Source organism: Xyrauchen texanus, chromosome 31, assembly GCF_025860055.1.
Source record: "Xyrauchen texanus isolate HMW12.3.18 chromosome 31, RBS_HiC_50CHRs, whole genome shotgun sequence".
In the NCBI taxonomy this organism is placed as follows: domain Eukaryota; kingdom Metazoa; phylum Chordata; class Actinopteri; order Cypriniformes; family Catostomidae; genus Xyrauchen; species Xyrauchen texanus.
In genome coordinates this window covers 2,435,530-2,462,362 of record NC_068306.1, presented here as the reverse complement: position 1 = coordinate 2,462,362, position 26,833 = coordinate 2,435,530, and the positions used below count along the sequence as shown (strand labels likewise).

Genomic DNA, 26,833 nt, shown 5'->3' with positions numbered 1-26,833 from the left:
TCTTACTCAATGAAAGGTCGGAGACATGAATAACATTACAAAAATATTCATCTTTATTAACAAAATTTAAGACAAAACTTTAAAATGAAAGAGGCCTTAGCCAAGGTGCCACTGGAGTTTATCCTTCCCTTTTTATATCACAAGGGTGACAGCTAATTGGCTTACGACCCAAATATGTTTATTAGGGAAGATAGCGGACTTCCCCACTACAATCTACCCCCCTTTTCTGTGTTGGCTTCCCGACGATCAAAAAAAGGAACCCTTGCAACCTAGACAGTAGATGGTTAATCCCAGGGCATAAACCAAACTGAGATGGCACTAGACACTGGCCCAGAGGGATCCTCAACCTCCCTTTCCAACCCACTCACCGTGCATGGAAGATGATACATATTAGAGTGTTGCCCTGCTGTAGTACGCCCAGTCCTGCGTAGTGCAACTGGCCCTTCACCAATGAAAACCGAAGGTGAGCTCAAGGATACCTCCTGTTCAACAACTAGAGGATTCACCTCTCCATTAACTGGCTCCCCTGATGTTACAGCAACAGGACCTGTACCACCTAACCATAACTCTTTTGGGAACTCGGATGACCCTAAACGTCCCAAATTCTCAGGTGCAATCTCTTGTGCAGGTTGCAGGGTCTCAGGCACAAACACCATCAAATCAGCATCATCCACCTCCTCATCTTGCAGGGAAACCCTTTGTCCACTAACTGGACCAATAGGCTGCTCAACAATCGGCGATTCTCTCCAGACCCGGGTCTTCAAAAGTGAACGGTGAACACACCGTACCTTTTCCATTTCATCAACTGGTGCAATAGTGTAAACAACACCTCCGTCCTTTGGTGCCCTAATTGTGTGTATTGTTTACTGTACATTGTATATTGTGTTGTGTAAGTATGTGTACATTTGTTATGTCAATTGTGTTGTGTAAATATGTTGTTTATTGTAAATGGTACTGCTATGTTATTCGGAACTGCACACAAGACTTTCACCTACTGTTGCACTTGTGTACACAGTGACAGTAGTGTGACAATAAAGTGATTTGATTTGATTATTGTAATGACAGGATTTCTGCCCATTGTAACAAAGTAAAACAAATTCATTAGAAATTGACTTGAGTAATATTAAAAAGTACCCTCTTTTAAACTTACTCTAAAAGTATTTTTTTTCTTCTAGTAAATGTAACAGAATAAATGTAGTGTGTTACTGTAACGGTTCAAAGGAAGTCACAAGAGCAGGATCTTCTTTGTGTATTTTGTGTTACTGTACTGGCAGAGTTTTTATAGTCAAAACAATTGAAAAAATACCTTTGCTGAAGAAGTAATCCAAAGTATTTAGAATACATTACTGACCTTGAGTAATCTAACGGAATACATTACAAATACCTTTTCCTGTATAATGTTGTAAAACAGTTAAAAGTATTTTAAAGATCGACAGCAGGACCGATTAATCAGATGTGAGTATTTTATTCACTCCAGTCCAGCAGGAGGCGGAAATTAACCGGAAGTTGTTTTATAAACCGACAGAAAACACCAGAAGAAGAAGAAAGCCCAAATAGTGCACTATATAGTGAATAGGGACGAATTCAAACACAGCTGCAGTTTGAGCGCTCAGTTCGGTACGTGTTTAATGTGTTTTACATTATTTGAGAGATTCATATATAATCTTTTATATTTTGTTGTTGTTATATATGTATATATTGTTTTTCTTTCTTTGGCGTTTTAATGACTTTAAAATAAGTTTTTATCGACGCATGTCACTTTGTTTTGTTACAGACGCTTTAAAAAATCACTTTCAGGAGAAACAAACAGAAATGTGAGAATATTCTGCTTAAATGAGTCTTTAAATCCAGCGACTGACTGTAAATGAGTTCAATGAAGGTGATAATATATATTGGAGAGACGGGCACAAACAAACGCTTTTTGGTTTCCTCAAGTTTGTGTAAATACTTTTGGGATTACTGGTCATATGCAAGAGATGAACAAAACAACTAAAACACTTCAGAACAGGTTTATTTCCACTTTCTGTCTGTCTGTGGCTAAACTCATGTTTATATTTTAGTCCAGTTTGAAGACGTGTTGGTAAAGTTCAATCTTGACAAACTTTGACTAACGTTCCAGAAACGTCGCGCTAATGTCCTAAAAACGTCCCTTAAAAGAGGTTATTGCAGCATGTTCCCCTGATCTTCAGATAACTTATACGAGTTGACGTTTTCATAATTATATTATTTTTGTAGTCAGTCAATATGTCTTTTGGATATCATACTTAATTGACAAAATCTCTGTCAACAAAACGACAATTGACCACATCTGCTTAATATTACTCGAGTAAATGGAGATTTAATAATATTTTCATTGTGATTGAAAGTTTATTTTTTTGGGCACACGAGACAAATGTATTTAAATAAATGTAAAAACCATTTATTGTGATGTCCATTTCATGATCGAGTCGTTCTCTTGAACCGGTTCATTTTAGTGAACGAGTTGATCCAGTTCACCAAATCTGACCGAAACGTTTCAAACCGTTTGCGTCTCGAGTAGGGCTGGGCGAACAATCACATTTTATTTTCAATCACATCTTTGGCTTCAAACGATTATGAAAACAATATAGTCAAGATTTCAACAGCCATTGTTGGACTGCTAAACGGTGACATCACTGTGAGTATGTGTTTGTGTGGTAGCTTTCATATCAGCCCCATTCAACAATTACATAAACGTTTGTCCTGACAAGTGGATTTTTGAAGGGGCAAGTGAAAAATAATTTTTACTTGACCGAACAGACAAGCAGATCACAGCAGTTCTCGAGTCAACAGTACATTGAGTTGATCACAGCAGCTCTCGAGTCAACAGTACATTGAGTTGATCACAGCAGCTCTCGAGTCAACAGTACATTGAGTTGATCACAGCAGTTCTCGAGTCAAGAGTACATTGAGTCGATCACAGCAGTTCTCGAGTCAAGAGTACATTGAGTCGATCACAGCAGTTCTCGAGTCAACAGTACATTGAGTTGATCACAGCAGTTCTCGAGTCAATAGTACATTGAGTTGATCACAGCAGTTCTCGAGTCAACAGTACATTGAGTCGATCACAGCAGTTCTCGAGTCAACAGTACATTGAGTTGATCACAGCAGCTCTCGAGTCAACAGTACATTGAGTCGATCACAGCAGTTCTCGAGTCAACAGTACATTGAGTTGATCACAGCAGCTCTCGAGTCAACAGTACATTGAGTTGATCACAGCAGCTCTCGAGTCAACAGTACATTGAGTCGATCACAGCAATTCTCGAGTCAACAGTACATTGAGTTGATCACAGCAGCTCTCGAGTCAACAGTACATTGAGTTGATCACAGCAGCTCTCGAGTCAACAGTACATTGAGTTGATCACAGCAGCTCTCGAGTCAACAGTACATTGAGTTGATCACAGCAGTTCTCGAGTCAAGAGTACATTGAGTCGATCACAGCAGTTCTCGAGTCAAGAGTACATTGAGTTGATCACAGCAACTCTCGAGTCAACAGTACATTGAGTTGATCACAGCAGTTCTCGAGTCAACAGTACATTGAGTTGATCACAGCAGTTCTCGAGTCAACAGTACATTGAGTCGATCACAGCAGTTCTCGAGTCAACAGTACATTGAGTTGATCACAGCAGCTCTCGAGTCAACAGTACATTGAGTCGATCACAGCAGTTCTCGAGTCAACAGTACATTGAGTTGATCACAGCAGCTCTCGAGTCAACAGTACATTGAGTTGATCACAGCAGTTCTCGAGTCAACAGTACATTGAGTTGATCACAGCAACTCTCGAGTCAACAGTACATTGAGTTGATCACAGCAACTCTCGAGTCAACAGTACATTGAGTTGATCACAGCAGTTCTCGAGTCAATAGTACATTGAGTTGATCACAGCAGTTCTCGAGTCAACAGTACATTGAGTCGATCACAGCAGCTCTCGAGTCAACAGTACACTGAGTCGATCACAGCAGTTCTCAAGTCAAAAGTACATCAAGTCGTTTGCAGCAGTTTGCGAATCAACAGTACACTGAACAGAGAATCGCCTTTTTCGGACATAATACTGAGAACTGCTGATCAGTGAGCGGTGGATGAACATGCGTGAACTGATGAATTGAATGAGGGGGACAAATGTTTCCGTCATGAGATATAAACACATTTTACTATTGAGTATTGTGCATGCAGATTATATCTGATGTTGTGATGAGCTGGGTCATGGTTTCTGTAAAAAAGGACGAGTTATTTAAGACACGTTTAATAACTTTATATGCTTTAGACATGTGTAGAAAATTCGCATTTGTATATCTGTGTCAGTATTTGGTGCTTTAGTTGCAAAAGTTTAATGTAGCATGTATAGTAAGACTGAATGAAACACTGATAAACACCCTTATTATTATAACTTAATTAAATAAAATGTAAAGATCAGCAGGATGAGCCTACATATGGTTTTGTTGAATGTGTCTTCTATGAGTGCGTATTCTACGATGCCGATGTATTAGTATTATGTATCGTGACGTCATTACGTGATGATGTAAAAGAACTGGTGAATAATATTTTAACTGGTTCATTGAAGCAAACCGTCCGAAACAACGGGTTTGGCGACACCTAGTGGTGTGGATGCTGCTTCATTCAAAATCAATAGTTTTCAGTTACAGATGCCACTGTAGAAATTCACTATTCACAATCAGCCATGATTCATTTAATCCATGAGTGAAAGTGTCCAATAAAAAGACGGTTACTGAGATTAAGCAAGTAGTATTTCAGTTGGTCATGTGATTCTAAAATGGCCACCCCCATGAGGGCACCCCTGCCCCATGTAGAATAAAACAGCTTTTATAAGGTCACTGATATGACTAGAGTCCTCATCTTATGTGAGCGGTCATGATTTTATACATTTGTTTAAAAATTACAATTTCTTTATGAGTAAAACTTTATTAGTGGGGAAAATAACTGACTGCACCTTTAACACATACAACAATATTAATATAATGTTAAGATAAACTACTAGCTACAGTGCTGTTACGAAAATATCAGAAAATGCTACGTATGAAAGAACAGGTTTGCGAAAAATAATCTGACTTTCCATCACTAACACAGACCCACAATTCACCTCCCCCAGTGTAAAAAACAAAACCTTTCTCTATGAAAGAAATGGGAAGATCACGAGACTCCAGCATCCTGTGGCTCATCTGCTGCATAACACCACACTTCAGGAAGTTTCTGTGCTCTGTAGCTAACCAATTGTACCGTATAAAAAAAACAAAGTGGTTATGTTTAACAGCAGTTCTTGTGTATAATCATTAAATGTTCAGTCTTTTTGAGTTTGATGAATGTCAGTCCATTATAATGATGATGTTTGTGTGTTCAGATGTTCATCATGAGAGAGCAGGTGGATGTGATTCACGCTGGAGAACAGCAGATGCTGCAGACACCAGTGAAGATTGAAGTGAAGCAGGAGATAAAAGAAGAAAACACAACAGAAGAAGAACAGAGTGATGAAGATGATGATGAAATCAAAGCAGAAGAACAACAGAGTGATGATGATGATTATACTCCTTCAGGTATGTTTCTTCCTTTAATGTTTGTAACAGTATAAAGGATGGGCAAGGAGGAGGCGGGAACCGGATGAAGCGTCAAAGTCATATTTTAATGAAAACTTAAACACACAACACAGCTGCGTGTGGCTCTCTCTCGACCTGCCGCATCCGGATGCATTTATCCGTCTCCTCAGCTGATTAGCCAGATTGGGGCCGGGTGTGTATGTTGTTTTACACTTTAATCACAATCAACTGTCATGTCAGGATGAGTTTTATCAAAGTCTTTATTGTACTTTTAAAAGTGCTCAGTTTTCAAACTTTTTAACTTTTAAAAAGGTGCAATTTTAATTTGAAAAAGTCATTACAGTCCTTCAGAAACAGAGACTCTGGATTTGGGTTTCTGCTTAAAGTCCTTAAAGATGGCTTTAAGTCTGAAGTCAATTTAAAGTTATTTTTCAGATTATTCACTTGGTATAACTAATATGTGTACTCCATCTTAAACTACATGTTTTCATTTGACTTCACTCATGCTGGAGAAGACTTTACAGAGAGGTTCGACGGTCCCATCTTCAAAACAAGATCTCGGTCAATAATGTTGTGATGTTGCATAAAGTTGTCGAAACAATGTGTGGTCGAGTGCCCTTTCAGGGAGAGAAAGTGGTAAGGGTGCTTGCACCTGGGCTAAATGATGTCTTAACACCTGTCTCTAATTCCAGTGAGCATGTTCTTTTCAAGTTCCAAGTTATTTGTATTTATATAGCATTAAACAGCATTAAGGCTGACCAAAGTGCTGTACAATACAAAATGATGAATACAAAGTTCTAAAAACACACAACAATTTAAGACCAGAACATTACATACTATTAAAAGCCAGTGAAAAGTGAGTTTTAAGAGAAGATTTAAAAACAGATAATGAAGGTGACAATCTGAAACTGAATCTATTCCATAAAATAGGACCCACAACCGAAAAGACTCTCCCTCCTCTACTCTTGAGTGTGGGATATTGAGGAGATATTGATCACTGGATCTCAGACTTCATGGTGGATTGTAAGGATGTAGTAAGTCTGATAAGTAACTGGGAGTTGGTTGTGTAATGACTTGTAAACAAACAATACATTTTTAAAATCAATTCTAGCTTTATCCGGCAGCCAGTGAAGTGATTTTCAAATGGGGGTAACATGATCGTACTTCCGACCTCCTTTTAGAAATGTTTCTGCTGCATTTTGAACAAATTGAAGTTGAGCTGTAAGAGATTTTGAAATTCCACAATAGAGAGAATTACAGTAGTCCAGACGAGAAGTGATGAAAGCATGAACTGCTATATCCAAAGGTTTCTCCGACAAAAAGGGTTTAACTTTAGAGAGTAGATGTAGCTGAAAGAAACTGGAACCTATGACAGCACTAATATGTTTGTCAAATTTCAGCTGGCTATCAAACTGGACACCCAGATTCTGTACTTGAGGAGAGAAGAAAGCATTGAGATTAATGCATTCAGCATTACTAACATCAAAATTATCTGTAGGACCAAAGACAATCACTTCTGTCTTATCTTTATTCAAAAACAAGAAGTTTTTGTCTAGGCAACCTTTTAATTCCTCCAGGCAAGCTAGAAGAGATTGTAATGCAATGTGATCATTTCGTTTAACCGGTAAGTAGATTTGAGTGTCATCAGCGTAGAAGTTGTGCTTTCTGATTTTGGAACCCAGAGGGAGCATGTAAAGAGAAAAAAAGAGCTGGCGACTGAAATCTGTGTTCTCCGGAGGTCACATTTGCCGGCTGAATATGTCATCGAGGCTGTCTCATTTTAGAAAAGCACTTCGAACGCAGTCTTCGAATTTTACCTTCTTTCACAGGAATTCGGAGGATGCATGAGGTGTATCCTTTGTGGGCACTCACAACCAATGTCTTAAAAAAAAAAAACAACCACTAGGCATTTTCCCGGTAGGCCGATGCAGTTTGGGGCCGATCAGGGGTGGACTAGCCAGTGGGAGAACCGAGTGGGCCGGTGGATTCACCACGAAACGTGCCGAATGGGACACAATAAGCAAAAATGAGCCACCGCGTTATGCAGAACGGAGCACAAAATGGCGCCACAATATGCAGAAAATCTATATTTTAGTTAATTCTTCTAAAACTGTAATAAATGATGACACAGAAAGCAGAACTCAGCAGCATCCAGTCAACCATCTTTCTTAATTTCAAAGTGCGCTTTTTCCCCCCTTAAATCTCACATGCTCCGCATCTATCATGTGAAGGCTTGAGTAATCTGAAACCGTATCTGTATCACATTCTGTAATAATATAGTAATGAAAAATTATTTTGTCAAGATTTAGCATTTTTACACCTCTATTTCTTTTTTCACCTTGATGTTTTTGTTATCCATTCACTGTTCATTGTAGAGCTGATGGATGTGAAAGAGGAACGTGAAGAACTGAATGAAGTGGAGGAGGAACATCGTGATTTCATAACTGGAGAAAAATCTTTGAGTTGCCCGAAGAATAAAAATAATTTCTCACCAAATAATCCTCAAAGGAGAGCAGCCAAGAAATCTTTCACCTGCTCTCATTGTGGAAAGAGTTTCACATGTAAAAGAGATCTTAATATACACATGAGAGTTCACACTGAAGAGAAGCCTTACACATGCCATCAGTGTGGAAAGAGTTTCATAAATAAAGGCCATCTTAATGCACACATGAGAGTTCATAATGGAGAGAAGCCTTACACGTGCCATCAGTGTGGAAAGAGTTTCACACTTAAAGGCAATCTTGATAGACACATGAGTGTTCATACTGGAGAGAGACCTTACACGTGCCATCAATGTGGAAAGAGTTTCACACGTAAAAGCCATCTTGATAGACACATGAGAGTTCATACTGGAGAGAGACCTTACACGTGCCATCAGTGTGGAAAGACCTTTATTACAGCCAGCGACTTGAATAAGCACCAAATAATCCACACTGGAGAGAAACCATACAAGTGCTCACACTGTGAAAAGAGTTTCAATCGGTCAGCAAACCTGAAAACACATGAGAGAATTCATACTGGAGAGAAACCATACAACTGCCCACATAGTGACAGCAAGTAAGAATCATCTTCTGATCCAATGATATCAAGTAAATAGTGAATGTGTGACTAAAGCATATGTGCCTCCTAACCAAATTATTGCATGTGCAGCCGTGTCTTAAGATGAGACCATCCTGCAGTGCAACGAATGCAGTGCTAACATGACATGAAAGTTAACATCACTGAATACTGACTATTCACACAATGCCTAAATAAATAAATTTGGAATTGCATAACTCCTGACACAAATTAAGACAAATACTGAAACTTGAATCATATCTTTTTAATGATGTATTGGTTTGTCAAGGTAATAACATTACATCTAATAGTCCGTCAAAATGTGCAAAGCTTATTACAATCACTGCTTATGGCAGAGCTGACACCTAGCATCGCTACAGGCTATCCTCCTTGGTTTAGAAAAAAACAATTCAAGGGCCCTTCGGTCCTTTACTGTCGAGTTGCTCTGCTAAAATTCGCGCTGTGAACATAAAGCCCGCCTACTTTGATTTGATTGGTCATCTCAAATATTCTGACATTGACGAGCAGTGACAGACCAATGAGGCTCAGATGAACACACACACACACACGCTCGGCGTGCAGAAGAACGCGCTGATAACAAGACTGAAGCGAACACGAAGGCTTATCACATATTTAAAGATGGAAAGGGAGAAAACACGACAGAGTAACACGGCGAATATCGCTCATATATATTTTTTTGACGACGTAGTTAAGGCAGCAGGCGTGTGTTGCTTAGGCGGCCGCCTCAGTTTCAAAGTGCTGCGGGAAACCCTGATTTTATGTGCAACAATGGTGAATCATCAGTATCCCACATGTGTGTACAGATTCATATTATACATGCTATTTCTGACCTGATTTACATCTGACATTGTTATTGGATGTGAGTTTAAACTCGGTGAGTTTAACACATGAACAGTGTGATATGGATATTGTCATTTGGGTGATTTACTGAAATTATTATTAAGTTGTGCATCAATTTAGACTCATTAAGTACCTGAGAAAATAATTATGTGTAGCTTATTTTTAGCTTATGTGTTATGTGTAGCTCAATATGTGTTTGACAGCCAGTTGTGTCATGACATTTCAGTGTGATAATAATGAATCCTATTGTAGATTTTTCTGATTTGTTGCATTCTCTCTTTTATATGTGAAAAATCAAACAAATTAGATTTTTGTGCCAAGAGTGGCATAAAGTCAATGTGAAAGACTGGTAGAGAGCATGCCAAGACTGATTGAAGATCAGGATTATTCCAGCAAATATTGATTTCTGAACTCTTTCTAAGTCAAAACATTAGTATTGTGTTGTTTAAAAATGAATGTGAACTTGTTTTCTTTGCATTATTGGAGGTCTGAAAACATCTTTTTTGTTATTTTGAACCGTTGTCATTTTCTGCAAATAAATGCTCTAAATGAAAATATTTATATTTGGAGAAATGTTGTCTGTATTTTATAGAATAAAACAGAAATGTTCTTTTTACTCAAACACACACCTATAAATAGTAAATCCAGATAAACTGACCATTTGGAGTGGTCTTTTAATTTTATCCAGAGTTGAATAATTTCAAAGGTCATACTAGAAAAAAATGAATTATGATCGAATGTGAATTTTCTTAATAAAATGGCTGGAAATAACATTTTAGCTTAGCATAAAGCTAACAATTTACACAAGGTTTATTTCTATTTCTTCTTAAAATATGGTACAACAGCAACCTTCTTGGGGTTTGGAAGAAAGCAAAACTTCACCAAGGGAAATGTTGACTTGAATATTCAAGAAGTAATTAGGAAAGAACTGTGGAGTCCCGGAAGAAGGTTTTTTAAACATATGACACTAAACTGAAAATGAGTTTTAGACCCATGTGTCAGCAGCACATCTGGAGAAAGATGACGAGAACGACACCATCCCACAGTCAAGCATGGAGGTGGGTCAGTCCTGTTATGGAGGAAACAGCTATCCTGACTATGTGACTGTGATGTGTCTTTTCCTCCTGAAAGAATAGGAAAAACCTTTCCTGACACAAAAAGCATTAAAAGGCCCCAGCCAAAAAATTAAATACTCCGTGGAAAGAAAACAGTCAAGTGGTTTTTATTGTCGTTTCAACCATAAACAGTTAGTACAGTACACAGTGAAACGAGACAACGTTCCTCCAGGACCATGTGCTACATAAAACAACATAGGACAAACACAGAACCACATGAGACTACACAGACTAAATAACATACCTATACCTAAAGGGCCTCAGTGTGGTGGTGGTGGTGGAGATACTGTTACCGATCCGGACTGACTGAGGACTCCCAGTCAGGAAGTCTTGGATCCAGTTGCAGAGGGAGTGCAAATTCCACTCGTCAATTCACATTGGCCTTTTCTCAAACATCAGAGGTGTTTTGGGCTCCCAAGAGCGACCCCTTGTGTCACTACATCAACACAATGTCTCGTTCCCTCCATCAGGGTTAGATGGAGGTTATGACAGTATGTTCTGGTGCTCTGTAGCGCCAGCCAGAAGGCAACAGTTCAAAAAGATATTGGGCTGGGTAAGTGGGGTCCAGAGTGATTTTTCCGGCCTTTTTCCTCACTCTGGAAGTGTACAGTTCTTGAAGGAAGGGCGGGGGCAACCAATAATCCTCTTAGCAGTCCAAACTGCCCATTGTAATCTTCTGATACAGAAACAAATAGAATAGAATTAGCATAGATGCCATTCAATTTTATGAAGAGTTATAGATCATGATAGATTTTCTGGTTACGGCAGACCAAACTAAAGCAGCCTAATTATTATGAGTTGAAGGATAAATTAGGTATATGCCTGGCTAAATAGATGAGTCTTTAGTCTAGGCATGAACTAGTCTAGGAGTGAGTGTGTCTGCATCTCGAACAGTGTTAGGGAGACTATTTCATACTTTAGGAGCCAAGTATGAAATATATCTCCTTTTGTGGATTTATATAACAAGCGTGATGGAAGATAGTGTGGTAGAAGGTAATTTAAGTACCATGGAGCTAGACCATTCAAAGCTTTTTATGTAATTCACAGAATTATAAAATGAATATGAAATTTAACAGGTAGACAATGTAACGATGATAAAATGGGGCAAATATGATAATATTTCTTGGTTGTAGTCAGCACTCTGGCTGCTGTTTTTTTTAATCAACTGAAGTTAATTTATTGAACTTGCTGGACATCCTCCCAGTAATGCATTACAATAATTTAGTCTTGAACGCATGCATTCGTTTTTTGGCATCAGCAACAAAGACCATGTGTCGTAACGTCCATTCCCTGATGGAGGGAACGAGACGTTGTGTCAAGTGAAGTGACACTAGGGGTCTTTCTTGAAAGCCTCGTTTACCTCTGAACTTGAGAAAAGGCCAATGAGAAATTGGCGAACAGAATTTGCATGCCCCTCCCCGGACATATGGGTATAAAGGAAGGAGGGCTTACATTTGTTCATTCAGGTTTTCCAGGGGTTGAGAGTCTGGTGACAAGAGGGGGTGATGAACACACGATATGTGCCGCGGCACCATGCCCAACTCAGTACTCGAGACTGTGCTGAAGCGGTCTCGTATGCATCAATCCCATCGGCTTGACCGCCGCGGAGGATGCCAAATGCCCCAGGAGCCTCTGGAATTGTTTAAGAGGAACCGCTGTGCCTAGTTTGAACAACGTGAGGCATTTCAGCACCGACTGTGCACGCTCGTTCATGAGATGCGCTAACATTGAGGCTGAGTCTAACTCCCTGCAGAGAAATGAGATGCTCTGAACTGGGGCAAGCTTGAGATAATGGAGTATGCGGATACCCATTTCCCTGAGCTGGGCAATTGTACTGATATGCCTGGCAGTCAAATGCAAACCGTAGGAATGGCACGTGCGAGCCAGATGACCCAGGGAATGAGAAAATTGCTCTTTTGCTGACAATGTGGGTTCCGCAGCCTGAACGGGGGTCTGGTTCCGCAGCCTGAACGGGGGTCACCATCTCCGGAGCGGTCATCTCGTTCCCTGGGTTGCCCATCCGGGTTCTGAAAGAGGTTTGGGAGATGGGGGGCGCGCACTTCCGGCGGGACGTTTGACGCTGGCGGAGCTGTCTGTTGTCTGGGATCTGTAGGGGATGCCCTCGGTGAGCAGACGGAGTGGGGTTCGCGCTGATGTGGTGATGAGGCATGATGTGAGATATGGCCTCCATCTGTTTCTTCACCGGCGAAAACTGCTGGGTGAAGTCCTCGACGGTGTCGCCGAATAGGCCGAACTGGGAGACGGGGGCGTTGAGAAAGCGGGTTCAGCCTGAGATGACGTTCCTGGACCACGAGGGTGGCCATTGTCTGCCCGAGTGCTCGTGCTGTGACCTTCATAGCCCGAGGGTGAGGTCAGTTGCAGAGCGCAGTTCCTACAGCACGTCGGGGTCAGGAATTCCCAAGTGCAGATCTTTAGGTGCCTTGGCCTGGTGAACTTACAGGAGGGCCATGGCATGCAGGGCGGAGGTGGCCTGTCCAGTGGTGCTGTAGGCTTTGGCTGTCGGTGAAGACGTCATCCTACAGGCCTTGGAGGGGAGCACCGGGCAATCCCGCCATGTGGTGGGGTTTTCCTGGCACATTTGGATAGCAACCGTTCTATCCACCTGAGGTCCTCCGTATACCCGTGGACCGCCCCGCCGACAAAAGTAGTGAGAGCGGATGAGCGAGGAGGTCATTTGCAGGCAAAAAAATGTGCCCTCGACTTCCGGTTTGGCGATGTAAGAGAAGGCAGCAAAGGCAAGGATCTCCCAACCACATTCCTTTTAATCACATATGCGTGTTCTTCTAATCTAATTGCTTTACAAAAATAACATTTAAGAACTACACTTAGTTGAGAAAGTGGAATGAGCAACTCTAAACAGAAGCAAAGTACCGCGCCAGCAACACGGTCAGGCGCTTCCCTAGCGGGTAAGTTAGCAGTAATGGCGGCTAATGACACCACTATTAGCGACAAGGACGTACCTGAAAAAGACAATAAGGATAACTTGTCGATGAGTCAGCTAGTCTCCGAACTGGCAAAACAGCAGGCCAGTTTAAAAGAGGACATGGCAAGTTTAATTCAAGATTCAATTAAGCCATTACAGGCCTCCCTTGACACGCTACGCGAGACGGTCGGCTCGTTTCAGCACCGGCTTGCATCTACTGAAGTACTGGTCGGCGAAAACTTTGAAAGGCTAACCGCCGCGGAAACGACGATTAAATCCTTGAAGATGCAGAATTCTTTTCTTCTTGACCAAATTGACGTATCTTGAGAATAGATCCAGAAGGGCCAACCTGCGTATTATCAATATTCCGGAAGGCGCTGAGGATGGAAAAGACCCCATCGGATTTATATCTGGGCTTCTTAAAGATACCATGGAGAGCGTGTTTGACAAACCTCCCGAACTTGAACGAGCGCATCGCACGCTTCGCCCCAAACCTGAAGCAGGGCAATCTCCAAGACCATTGTCTGCTTCCACCGATTTCAGGAAAAGGAAAAGGCACTCCACTGGGCCAGGCGACATGATATTAAATTCAACGGAACGTCACTGCGGCTATACCCGGATACGAGTGCAGCTTTAGCGAAGAAACGCGCCGGATTCAAAGAAGTCAAACAATCCCTCTATCAGAAAGGCATAAAGTTTCAACTTTTGTATCCTGCACGTCTCCGTGTGAAACTCGGCGAGGAAATTCACACTTTTGATTCACCTGCGGCTGCCGAGGCTTTTTACAAACAACGCGTCCTTGTACAAGACTAAAGATATAACGTTACTGTCTGTGAAGTTAAATGGTACAGACAACATACTTCAAGTAATAAGGTGACTTTCTCTATCTATTCTTCTATAGCAAGTTATTTAAAACTTCAAGAAAAGATGGCATGTTTGTTTCTGTTTATTGCCTTAAAGTTCATTCAGTACACTGTGTAACAATGACACTATACTGTATTCCATGTAAATATTGTGGTTTGGAGTCTCTCAAGAAGATCGAGAGGTAAAGACTGGATAACCGGGAGCCATGCAATTTATATAGGTTTCTGCAGCTTGTTTCAGTTGGGGAAGCAAGCATTAGGAAAATGTTGGGAAGTTTGGTTCTAAGTTTAATTTATTCAAAAAGTATTGAATTTTTTTTTTGTTTGTTTTATGTTATGATTTTAGAAAAACTGAATAGTGAGGAATCATTTATGTTGCTGAAGGCATTTTTGATCTGTGAATGCTTGACTAAATATATATTTGTCCATGTCTGATATGGCCGATTTAACTAAATCTCCTGGGGGGGTCGAAAGTTAGATTTGTTAGCTGGAATGTCAAAGGCCTAAATAGCCCAATCAAAAGAGGCAAAATTTTTGCATATTTAAAAAAATTAAAATCTGAAATAATATTTTTACAGGAAACCCATTTGCGCATTGTCGATCATCTCAGAATTAGGAAACCATGGGTGGGGCAAGTTTTCCACTCTAACTTTAACTCTAAGGCAAGGGGAACTGCCATTTTGATACACAAAAGCATTCAATTTACTGCCTCTGGTTCTATTGCAGATACTCAGGGAAGATATGTTGTAGTCTCTGGGATATTATATAATGTTGTATCAGTTAATGTATATGCGCCTTATTGGGATGATGTGAGTTTTATTAATAAGCTAGTCTCTCTATTGCCAGACCTAAACTCCCATCTTATGATTTTTGGTGTTGACATAAATTGCGTAATGGATCCGTCCCTTGACCGTTCCAATCCCAAATCTTTATCCCGTTCCAAGATGGCCCAAGCCTTATATACATTCATGGATCAAGTGGGGGCGGTTGATCCTTGGCGATTTCTTTTCCCACAAAGCAGAGAATATTCCTATTTTTCACATGTTCATCACTCCTATTCAAGAATTGATTATTTCTTTATTGATAAATCTCTCCTTCCTTCTGTTGGACAAATTGAATATTTACCTATTGTGGAATCAGACCATGCCCCCTTGCAATTAGACCTTATTTGTAATTTGAGGTATAACGAACGGCCTTTGTGGAGACTAAACACGGCCTTGTCATCAGATCCTACATTTTGTACATTTGTATCAACAGCTATAGATAATTTCCTATTACATAACAGGTCCGAATCTACTACAGCATCTACACTGTGGGAGACACTTAAAGTAGTTATCAGGGGAGAAATAATATCATATACTTCAACTCTCAATAAAAAACGTAAACAAAAACTGGACGATTTAATTGATTCTATAAGAAGGGTAGATTACCTCAATTCTATGTCTCCCTCACCTGAGCTATATAAATAAAGGTTGAACCTTCAAGTTCAGTACAATCTGTTATCAACAAATAAAACTGAATGGTATTTGTCACATTCTAAAGGTTATGAACATGGAGAAAAAGCAGGACGACTTCTAGCCCACCAGTTAAAATCTAAAGCTGCTTCTCAACTTATACCTCAAATTTGTAACGGTAACAATGGTTTAATAGTTAATCCAATTGAAATTAATACCACTTTTAAGAACTACTTCTCAAATTTGTATACTTCTGAAAGCCCTGAAGCTTACACTGAAATTTTTGAATTTTTAAATAATATAAGCATACCCACCCTCAATTCTGTGCAGAAAAATTCTTTAGATCAGCCCATACAAATAGAAGAAATTTTAAACTCGATCATATTAATGCAGAGCAAAAAAACTCCTGGTCCTGATGGCTATCCAATAGACTTTTACAAAAAATGTGCAGATAAATTAGCCCCTATTCTTCTTGATATGTTTGAGGACTCGTTGGAAAAGGGTAGCTTGCCACAAACCTTGAATGAAGCAAACATTATACTTTTACTAAAACCTGGAAAGGATCCCCTGAAATGTAACTCTTACAGGCCAATCTCTCTCTTAAACTCAGATGTAAAAATTTTGGCAAAAATCCTTGCTTTACGTTTAGACACAGTAATAGAGAACTTGATTTCAAAAGACCAAACCGGTTTTGTCAGAGGTCGTCACTCTTTTAGTAATATCCGGAGATTGTTAGGGGTAATACACTCGTCTAAATCTTCTCAGGACCCTGTCCCTAAGGTAGTCATCTCGTTAGATGCTGAAAAAGCATTCGATAGGGTGGAGTGGAAATATTTATTCTTTGTGCTGGAAAGATTTGGATTTGGTACATCTCTTCTCTCATTGATTAATTTATTATACCTTTCCCCTAAAGCATCTGTAATTACAAATAGAGTATGTTCAAAGTATTTTCCCCTATCACGGGGTACAAGACAAGGATGCCCTCTTAGCCCTTTACTTTTTACTTTAGCCATCGAGCCCCTATCTATAGCATTAAGAAATTCACAGCATTTTACTGGTATTAGCAGTATGGGCATAGAACAGAGTATCCTTATATGCCGATGATATGCTGTTGTATATTTCAGATCTGATCTTGGGTATTCCACAGGTAGTAAAAATATTGAAACAATTTGGAACTTTCTCAGGCTATAAACTAAATTTTTCGAAAAGTGTTTGTTTCCCCATAAATAGTAAGGACCTCCATATCTTGAATACCGATATACCTTTTCAATTGTCTATATCGGGTTTTAGATATCTAGGGATAAACATCACAAAGGGATTCCCTAACCTTTACAAAGAGAACTTTGCTCCTCTAATCGACAAGTTAAAGCTAGACCTCAAAAAATGGAATTTGCTATTTCACTCTCTTGCAGGTAGAATTAATTGTGTAAAAATGAACATCTTACCAAGGTTCTTGTACTTGTTTCAATGCATTCCAATATTTTTAACAAAATCCTTTTTTCAGAACTTAGACAGTCTTATTTCATCATTTATATGGGGTGGAAAAACACCTAGGATTAGGAAGGAATTTCTCCAAAGACAGAAATCTCAAGGTGGATTAGCGCTTCCTAATTTCAGGTATTATTATTGGGCTGCAAATATCTCAAAAGTACTTTATTGGCTTCAGAACCCCAAAGATGTCTGGTGTATTTCAGAAGCAAACTCTTGTACTTCATCATCCCTTCCTGCTTTAGCTTTATCTAAATTGCCCCTTTGTATTTCACTATATACTCAATGCCCAGTCGTCACATATACTCTCAAGATTTGGTTCCAATTTAGACAATGTTTTGGTTTCAAAAACTTCTCCATGACCAGCACTATATGCAAGAACCACCTATTCTTTCCAGCTCAAATGGACTCAGTCTTCAGTAAATGGCAACAGGCAGGTCTTGTCAAATTTAGCGATCTTTTTATTGATGATTTTTTCGCCACTTTTTCCAATCTCTCCTCAAAATATAATCACATCTGTTTAGATATTTTCAAGTTCGTCATCTAATCCAAAATCATTGTCCCATATATCCAACCATTCCTCCCAGTACAGGATTGGATGAAATTTTAAACACTCCCTTACATTCGAAAGGTGTAATTTCTAAAGTATATAATACTTTAATGTCAAAAAAAAATATTAATCTAGACAAAATCCGTGCAGAATGGACAAAGGATTTGGCAGTGGATATATCAGATGAAACATGGAATAATGCATTATTTAGAGTGAATGGAACAACCTCCTGTACTCGCTTGGGTTTAATCCAGTTCAAGGTCCTTCATAGACTTCATTACAGCAAGGTTAGGCTGTCCAAGATATACACAAATGTAGATGATACATGTGAGCGCTGTTGTTCTGCTAAAGCAAACCTTGCTCATATGTTTTGGTCTTGTCCCAGACTGCTGGATTATTGGACAGTTATATTTAAAATTTTGTCTGAGGCATATATTAACTTCTCAGTCGACTGACGCTCTAGAGCGTCAAAGTGCGCACCCCCGACATATCTATTAATAACTTCGGAATGGATCAAGGTATTAACTTACTTTTTTGTTTTTATGAAAAAGCTGACATTCGTCTGCATAGACTGTGTTGACTTCCGCGAATGATAAGCCTTCCGTATTTTAGTGCAAATCTATAGCATTATTACTATAGATTTTACCGCAAAACAAAGACATTGTAGCTACTTTATTTTATGTAATGATATAAAATGCTGTTGGTGTGTGTAAACCAATCACAGACCTGTGTGTGTGAACCAATCACAGACCAAAAACAAAGAATGACGTTGTCAGATGTCCTAGGAACGTAAGAGGGGGGAGGGGTGTGAAATGAATTCCTACAGCCAGAGTGGCACAGAACTACTGATAAAAAGCACATCAATCATTCAAATGAGTAAACAATGCCATCTAGTGGTGTTTTTGGATATTACTCAATTTATACAGAATATTCCATTCAAATGAACATTTATGTGCCTTTTATATTTTCTTCTGTTTTTCAAAAAAAAAAAAAAAAAAAAAGTATGGTGACTATAGTCACAGAAATGTAAATAGTTGTTTTGTTTCTTTATATTTTTTCACCCAATTTCTTTTGAAGTTGTTCTAAAGCCTTTGAGGAATAAATATTTGTTGTAAAATTCCTTATTCATTTATGTTTAATATTTTTTATATAATAAAAACAACAAAATTGAATTTCTGTTTTTGTATTTTTTGGTGATATATCACATCAGAACATGTACAAATGTCTCAAGAAGTGTATTGACAATGCATCCACATTGTAGATGAGAATCTATAGAATCCAGAAATATGACTCTCTTCACTCTGCTATGAAAATTGACCATTCCAGAAGCCAAAATATCAACATAGTGCCAGGCGGACTTAAAACCCCTTAGACTTTGTAGGGGGATATCAGGCCTAGTTTTGAGATGGCTATCTTTGGAGTACCTGTACAAGGTGTGGTCATGTCCAAAAATAGTCAAGACGCATGCGCTTTTGCATGTCTTTTGGCTCGGAGAAGAATATTACTTGATTGGAAATCAAGTAAACCACCTTTAGTTTCACTCTGGCTTAGTGATGTGATGCTGTTTTTGAAACTGGAAAAAATTTAATATTCTCTTAGAGGATCCACCAAACGCTTTTATTCAGTATGGACCACAATGATTTCATATTTTGAAAAGGACGTAACTCTTCCCAAAAACTAAAACTAATATTGTTATTAAAAGGCCCGTGCACAGTGGAACGGATAACGCAAATCAACACAATGGGCTAACAATGATGTCAATCATTTTGGATTTTCCCTTTTTTTTTTTTTTTACATATACATTGTTTATATATCTTATTATTATTATTATTAAAGTTTATATATTTTCTCTTTTTTTCCTTTCTTTCTTTGTTCAGTGGGTGGGTTGTGGAAAAGGGGGAAAATTGTAAAAACAAGGAGCATTGTTAACTTTTTCTGTATATGATACATCACTCTGTTCTTCCTTCAATAAAAATATAAAAAAAAAAAAAAAAAAAAAATGTGCCCTCCATGAACTCGTCAGCTCATCTTAAGCTTCTGGGAAGAAAGGAACCGAGGGGGGTTGCTGTGAGCAGTGCTCTGAGCCGAGGAACCAATCATCTTGCCATGAAGGCAGTGGGGAGGACAGAGGGTCCCAGTCCAGCCACAAGCTCACGGCGGCCAGGGCAAGCATGTCGGCCATCTGGGCATCAGCCTCAGACTGGCCATGCCAACTCGAAGCCGGCAGCCCAGTCAAGTCTTCCGCATCAGACGCCGGAACGCTCTCCGATGTAGCGGCGAAGTCATCATCCAGCTCAGGGGACGCGATGGAGAAATCAGGCTGACAGAGAAGGTTAATGAATTGGAGACATGCTTCCAAATGCTAGTGGAGGTCTGTGAAAAAGAGTTGCCAGTAGATAATGTTTTGTTTGTGGATAGTACAGTGAGCAGCTCACACACTTTGGTTCCAGCTGGAGAGCCCCCGCAGCAGGGCATTTGGGTGATGTCTCTGGAGCATACCCATAGGGCAAAGTGACACCATTCTCCCATTCCTGTTAGGATTTCCAATCGATTTTCCCCACTTAGTGATGCACCCACAGAGAATCATGTTGAAAGCGCCCTTGTTATTGGTGACTATTGTAAAGAATGTGGAAATAGAGACTCCAGCCACTATTGTTAAATGCATTTCAGGTGCCAGAGCATTTGACATAAGATCAAATTTACAAGTGCTGGCTTTGTTATTCATGTCAGCACTAACAGTGTCCAGCTTTACCAGACAGAGATCACTAAAGATAATGTTAAAGAGGTGTGGGAACTTGCAAAAATGATGTCAGACACTGTAATGTGCTATGGCCCCCTCCCTGCTCATTGTGGCAACGAGGTTTGGTTTAGATTAGTGTCACTTAACGGCTGGATGTCTGAGTGTTGTGATATTTTCAGTGTTACTCAAAGGTTTGAATCATATAATGATGATAATGTTTATAATGATGTGACATTGTCAGATATAAATAAAAAAATTAACAAGCCAAAATAACTTGTTAAATGACTGGCGTCCTGTTGCTCTGACCCCCATCATCAGAAAATGCTTTGAAAGGTTAATCAGAGATTACATCTGCTTAGGACCATGTAATATTTCAGTTTTTCTTTTTTAATAAATGTGCAAAAATGTCAACAATTCTGTGTTTTTCTGTCAATATGGGGTGCTGTGTGTACAATAATGAGAAAAAAAATTAACTTAAATAATTTTAGCAAATGGCTGCAATATAACAAAGAGTGAAAAATGTAAGGGGGTCTGAATACTTTCCGTACCCACTGTATAACAGGCGGTGTGTGAAAAAAGCTCGGAGTATCATCAGAGACTCCAGCCACCTGAGTCATGGGCTGTTCTCACTGCTACCATCAGGCAGGCGGTATCGCAGCATCAGGACCCGCACCAGCCGACTACATGACAGCTTCTTCCCCCAAGCAATGAGACTTTTGAACACTTGATCTATCAGGCTCAATAATTAGCACTCCACTTTAATCTCACACTGGACTGTCAAATATATTCTCCTCAATTCAACTACTGTATATATATTTTATATACCCTCAACCATATTTTTGTGTATTGTTTACTGTACATTGTATATTGTATTGTGTAAGTATGTGTACATTTGTTATGTCAATTGTGTTGTGTAAATATGTTGTTTATTGCAAATGGTACTGCTATGTTATTCGGAACTGCACACAAGACTTTCACCAACTGTTGCACTTGTGTACACAGTGACAGTAGTGTGACAATAAAGTGATTTGATTTGATTATTGTAATGACAGGATTTCTGCCCATTGTAACGAAGTAAAACAAATTCATTAGAAATTGACTTGAGTACTATTAAAAAGTACCCTCTTTTAAACTTACTCTAAAAGTTTTTTTTTTTCTTCCAGTAAATGTAACAGAATAAATGTAGTGTGTTACTGTAACGGTTCAAAGGAAGTCACAAGAGCAGGATCTTCTTTGTGTATTTTGTGTTACTGTACTGGCAGAGTTTTTATAGTCAAAACAATTGAAAAAATACCTGTTAGATAATTTTGTCATCCAATGTATTTAATTTATTTGTTGATCTGCGATCCCCGTCTCGATACGGCTCAGCTGAGGGAAGAAAGAACTGACACAGAGAACCAATGCTATCAAATCCTTCTTCAACGTTTATTGTCGCAACACTCTGTTTTATGGTCCAGAAAACCACATTCCACTGGACCCTCACCAATGAAATAGTTCTTTACCTTATATGGGGGTGACATACATGTTTGAGCTACGTGCAAAACGTGAGACAAAAACACATTCCTTAGAACATCTTTAGAGCAGGGAGCAGCTGTAGCTACCCCCAACAAGAGATACATAAAAGAGGCCTTCATTATTCCACATTACATCACCAGAGAAGTTGTTGAGAAGCATTAATTATTCCACAATGCCCACTTTGATCCTGAAAGGATCACATAGCCTTCTCAACCAACTTCAGTGTTAGGTACACGCATATAATGCAGCATGGCGATATTATGCCTGTTTATCATTACATTCATCTTTTGCATTAGTAATTGTAGCAAACATGGGCCAAATAATAACATAAGTAGAATGCATATGGCAATCGATATAATGGAAAACATCCAGGGTGCGAATCACCCAAACACATTGAACATTTCCCCATCTTCCCTGATGTTATCAGCAGCTAATTCTTTATTCAACTTATCCATTTCCTTTCATACCTTCATGAATTCACCATCATCATCAATGTGACCCAGGATGTATGTATAGCATTTGTCACCAAATATTTTACATATTCCTCCTCCATCTTTAGCCAAGAACAGGGTTCCCACGGGTCCTTGAAATCCTTGAAAGTTTGTGAATCTGAAAAATAAAATTCAAGGCCCTGGAAAGTTCTTGAAAATAAACGTACATAGATACAGGTCCATGAAAGTGCTTGAATTTATTTTGTGCAAGAAGTTTTCTGGAAAAAAAAATCTGTCCATTAATTTTTTATTTCGCCAACAGTTCGTGGCTTATGCTGCATATCAGCCTGCTTGATTTACGTTAGTTACGCGCATTTACGTTAAGTGTTTCCCGCACGAGGTACTTTGTTTTGTACGTTGCCATGACGTTCACGCGCGCTGGTACCTCAACGTTTCCCACTCACAGACGTTGCAAAAATAGGCTGAAACGTGATGCCTGGAAAATTTAAGTTTCAGGATATTTGGCTCATCAAAGAAAATTATAAAGAATGGCTTGCCAGAGATCCAAAGGGCCATCACTTAGCCAGGTGCAAAGCATGTTGTAAATCAATCAAAGTGGATAGCATGGGAGAAGCGGCGCTCTCAAGTCATGCGGCTGGATCTACACACAAGACGGCACTTCGGAAATCGAAAGCAGATAAGTCCTACCATAGCCTGCATCTGACAGAAATGTTGATTGAATGTTAGCTGCTAGCTGTTTTTTGCTGTTACTTAAATGTCTCGCTGTGAAATGTTACGCCCGTTTCACACATACTGCGTGCGTATGGTACAGGAGCAGCACGCGCTATAGCGCTTTCACATTATGCTGCATTTGCAGTGCGCAACTGATCCGCGGCTGTACCACAAACACTTACTCACTATTTGTATTTCAAATCCAGAAGTTATCAGCAACTTTTATTTTAAAAAAAGTTGGCACCAGTGCGATTCTCTTTGTACACATACTCTTTAATAGACGTATTTACGTTTAACACAATTTAAACAACGTATTATTCAATGCATTACTTCTATATAATATACAGGTGAAACTCGAAAAATTAGAATATCGTGCAAAAGTTCATTAATTTCAGTAATTCAACTTAAAAGGTGAAACTAATATATTATATAGACTCATTACAAGCAAAGATATTTCAAGCCTTTATGTGATATAATTTTGATGATTATGGCTTACAACTTATGAAAACCCCAAATTCAGAATCTCAGAAAATTAGAATATTGTGAAAAGGTTCAGTATTGTAGGCTCAAAGTGTCACACTCTAATCAGCTAAACACCTGCAAAGGGTTCCTGAGCCTTTAAATGGTCTCCCAGTCTGGTTCAGTTGAATTCACAATCATGGGGAAGACTGCTGACCTGACAGTTGTGCAGAAAACCATCATTGACACCCTCCACAAGGAGGGAAAGCCTCAAAAGGTAATTGCAAAAGAAGTTGGATGTTCTCAAAGTGCTGTATCAAAGCACATTAATAGAAAGTTAAGTGGAAGGGAAAAGTGTGGAAGAAAAAGGTGCACAAGCAGCAGGGATGACCGTAGCCTGGAGAGGATTGTCAGGAAAAGGCCATTCAAATGTGTGGGGAGCTTCACAAGGAGTGGACTGAGGCTGGAGTTACTGCATCAAGAGCCACCACACACAGACGGGTCCTGGACATGGGCTTCAAATGTCAAACGTCTTACCTGGGCTAAAGAAAAAAGAACTGGTCTGTTGCTCAGTGGTCCAAACTCCTCTTTTCTGATGAGAGAAAATTTTGCATCTCATTTGGAAACCAAGGTCCCAGAGTCTGGAGGAAGAATGGAGAGGCACACAATCCAAGATGCTTGAAGTCCAGTGTGAAGTTTCCACAGTCTGTGTTGGTTTGGGGAGCCATGTCATCGGCTGGTGTTGGTCCACTGTGCTTTATTAAGTCCAGAGTCAACGCAGCCGTCTACCGGGACATTTTAGAGCACTTCATGCTTCCTTCAGCAGACAAGCTTTATGGAGATGCTGACTTCATTTTCCAGCAGGACTTGGCACCTGCCCACACTGCCAAAAGTACCAAAACCTGGTTCAATGACCATGGTATTACTGTGCTTGATTGGCCAGCAAACTCGCCTGACCTGAACCCCATAGAGAATCTATGGGGCATTGCCAAGAGAAAGATGAGAGACATGAGACCAAACAATGCAGAAGAGCTGAAGGCCGCTATTGAAGCATCTTGGTCTTCCATAACACCTCAGCAGTGCCACAGGCTGATAGCATCCATGCCACGCCGCATTGAGGCAGTAATTAATGCAAAAGGGGCCCAAACCAAGTACTGAGTACATATGCATGATTATACTTTTCAGAGGGCCGACATTTCTGTATTTAAAATCCTTTTTTTTTATTGATTTCATGTAATATTCTAATTTTCTGAGATTCTGAATTTGGGGTTTTCATAAGCTGTAAGCCATAATCATCAAAATTATATCAAATAAAGGCTTGAAATATCTTACTTTGCTTGTAATGAGTCTATATAATATATTAGTTTCACCTTTTAAGTTGAATTACTGAAATTAATGAACTTTTGCACGATATTCTAATTTTTCGAGTTTCACCTGTAGATTATATTTTAAGTTGCTCAAGCAAGTGGTAACATATTGAACAATGTAGTTATATTAAAATCGCAAACATTTTAAATTAAAATTGACAAAAACAGCAGACTCATACCTTTTCTTTTGCATAATAAATCTTTATACAATAAATATCGCATCACAAAGAACTTGTTTTTCCACTTCCACGAATGAGACGAGTGTCATTCATTATGCCACCTTGAAGTAAATTGTAGTTTTCCTTGCTTTACCCTGGTCTTAAAGTAAAAAGATGACTGTGAAAAATAGTCTTATTAAAATGTGCCTGTACTAGAAAGGGCGTTGGAAGTTTTACCACACATGGCTGCATATGTCAATGCTGTTAAGTAAAAGAGGTGTCCAAATCCAGGGACAAAGTCCTTTGAGGTGATTCAGGAGGCTGTTGAAGATCCACTCATGGCTGCTAAACTTTATTTCAACTTGTCAGTGAGCAAAGAAGTGACTCCATTTCTTGCATGCTACCAGACTGATAAGCCCATGGTGCCATTTGTTTCAACAGACCTTTTCAAGCTGCTGAAGAGCCTGATGTGCAGATGCATCAAAAAAGACATCATAAAGAAAGCAACTACACCTCATAAACTTCTGGACATTGAGGTGGGAGATCATGACTGTCATGTTGACTCCTCACAGGTGGACTTGGGTTTTGTTACAGGGAGAATTTTGAGGGACGTGTCCACATTGAAGACAATAGGACAGAAAACACTCCTGCTCTTCAACCACAGTTGAAAGAAGTGCTTGGTGTTAACTGTACAGAAGTTAATCGAGAAGTCCCCCCTCAAATACCCTCTTGTCTCTCACCTTTCCTTCCTTGATCCAAGGGAAATGGCCTGCAAAGATGCAGGTGTCAAAATAACTAAGTTCAGGAAGGCTTTGACATACCTTGTGCATGTGCACCGTGTAAATGAAGAAGACTGTGACGAGTTAATTCGACTCTACAGTCAATTCATTGAGGAGATTGTGCTGCCTCAGAGTTCACAATTTTCCCACTTTGATCCATACACAGACAGGGTTGACACATTTTTGCATGACAGGATGTCCACACAGAAACCATATGAAAAGCTATGGAGACTCTGCCGCCAACTCCTCCTCCTCTCACATGGGCAAGCCTCTGTAGAGCGTGGAATTTTCAATCAACCGTCAAATTGAGGATGATAACCTTTCAGAAGATTTGTACGTGGCACAGAGGTACATTTCGGACCACCTCAGGGCTGTGGGTGGCATCAAGAATGTCACAATTGACAGACCGCTATTGATGTCAGTTGGAGGTGCTCGACAGAGATACATCACACATCTTGAGGATATGAGAAGAAAGCGAGATGATGCGGAAAAAACAACAAGAGAAAATAAGTGCTGGATGAAATTGAGGAACTTAAAATGAAGAAAAAAAGACTGAAAGATGACATGTTCTAATTGATGACAACTCTAATTGCCAAGTCTAACAGCTTAAGGAAGGGAGCAAAGGAAAAGAGAGCAGAAATGGTGGAAGTGGAAAAATCAAGACAAGAAATTGAATGAATTGAAAAGCAAATGAAGACAAAATCAACAAAGCGACAATCAACTTAAAAAGGAAAACCACCACAGAATACGTCA

General features: G+C 39.5%; 1 protein-coding gene across 18 annotated transcripts in view; it reads left to right on the top strand.

Moving 5' to 3' along the window:
* LOC127624947 (gastrula zinc finger protein XlCGF57.1-like) overlaps positions 1 to 26,833 on the top strand; it is a 213,961-nt gene that overhangs the window by 173,335 nt on the left and 13,793 nt on the right. For 9 of the 18 annotated variants that reach the window (XM_052099894.1, XM_052099882.1, XM_052099896.1 and 6 more), the window contains one exon: positions 5,375 to 5,567. The exons of 7 other annotated variants lie outside the window; for them this stretch is intronic. In XM_052099894.1, coding sequence (XP_051955854.1) covers positions 5,375 to 5,567 — 193 coding nt within the window. Of the gene's footprint in view, positions 1 to 1,532; positions 1,618 to 5,374; positions 5,568 to 26,833 lie in introns of those variants that run through there. 2 more of the 18 variants (XM_052099891.1, XM_052099887.1) reach the window with 2 other exon arrangements.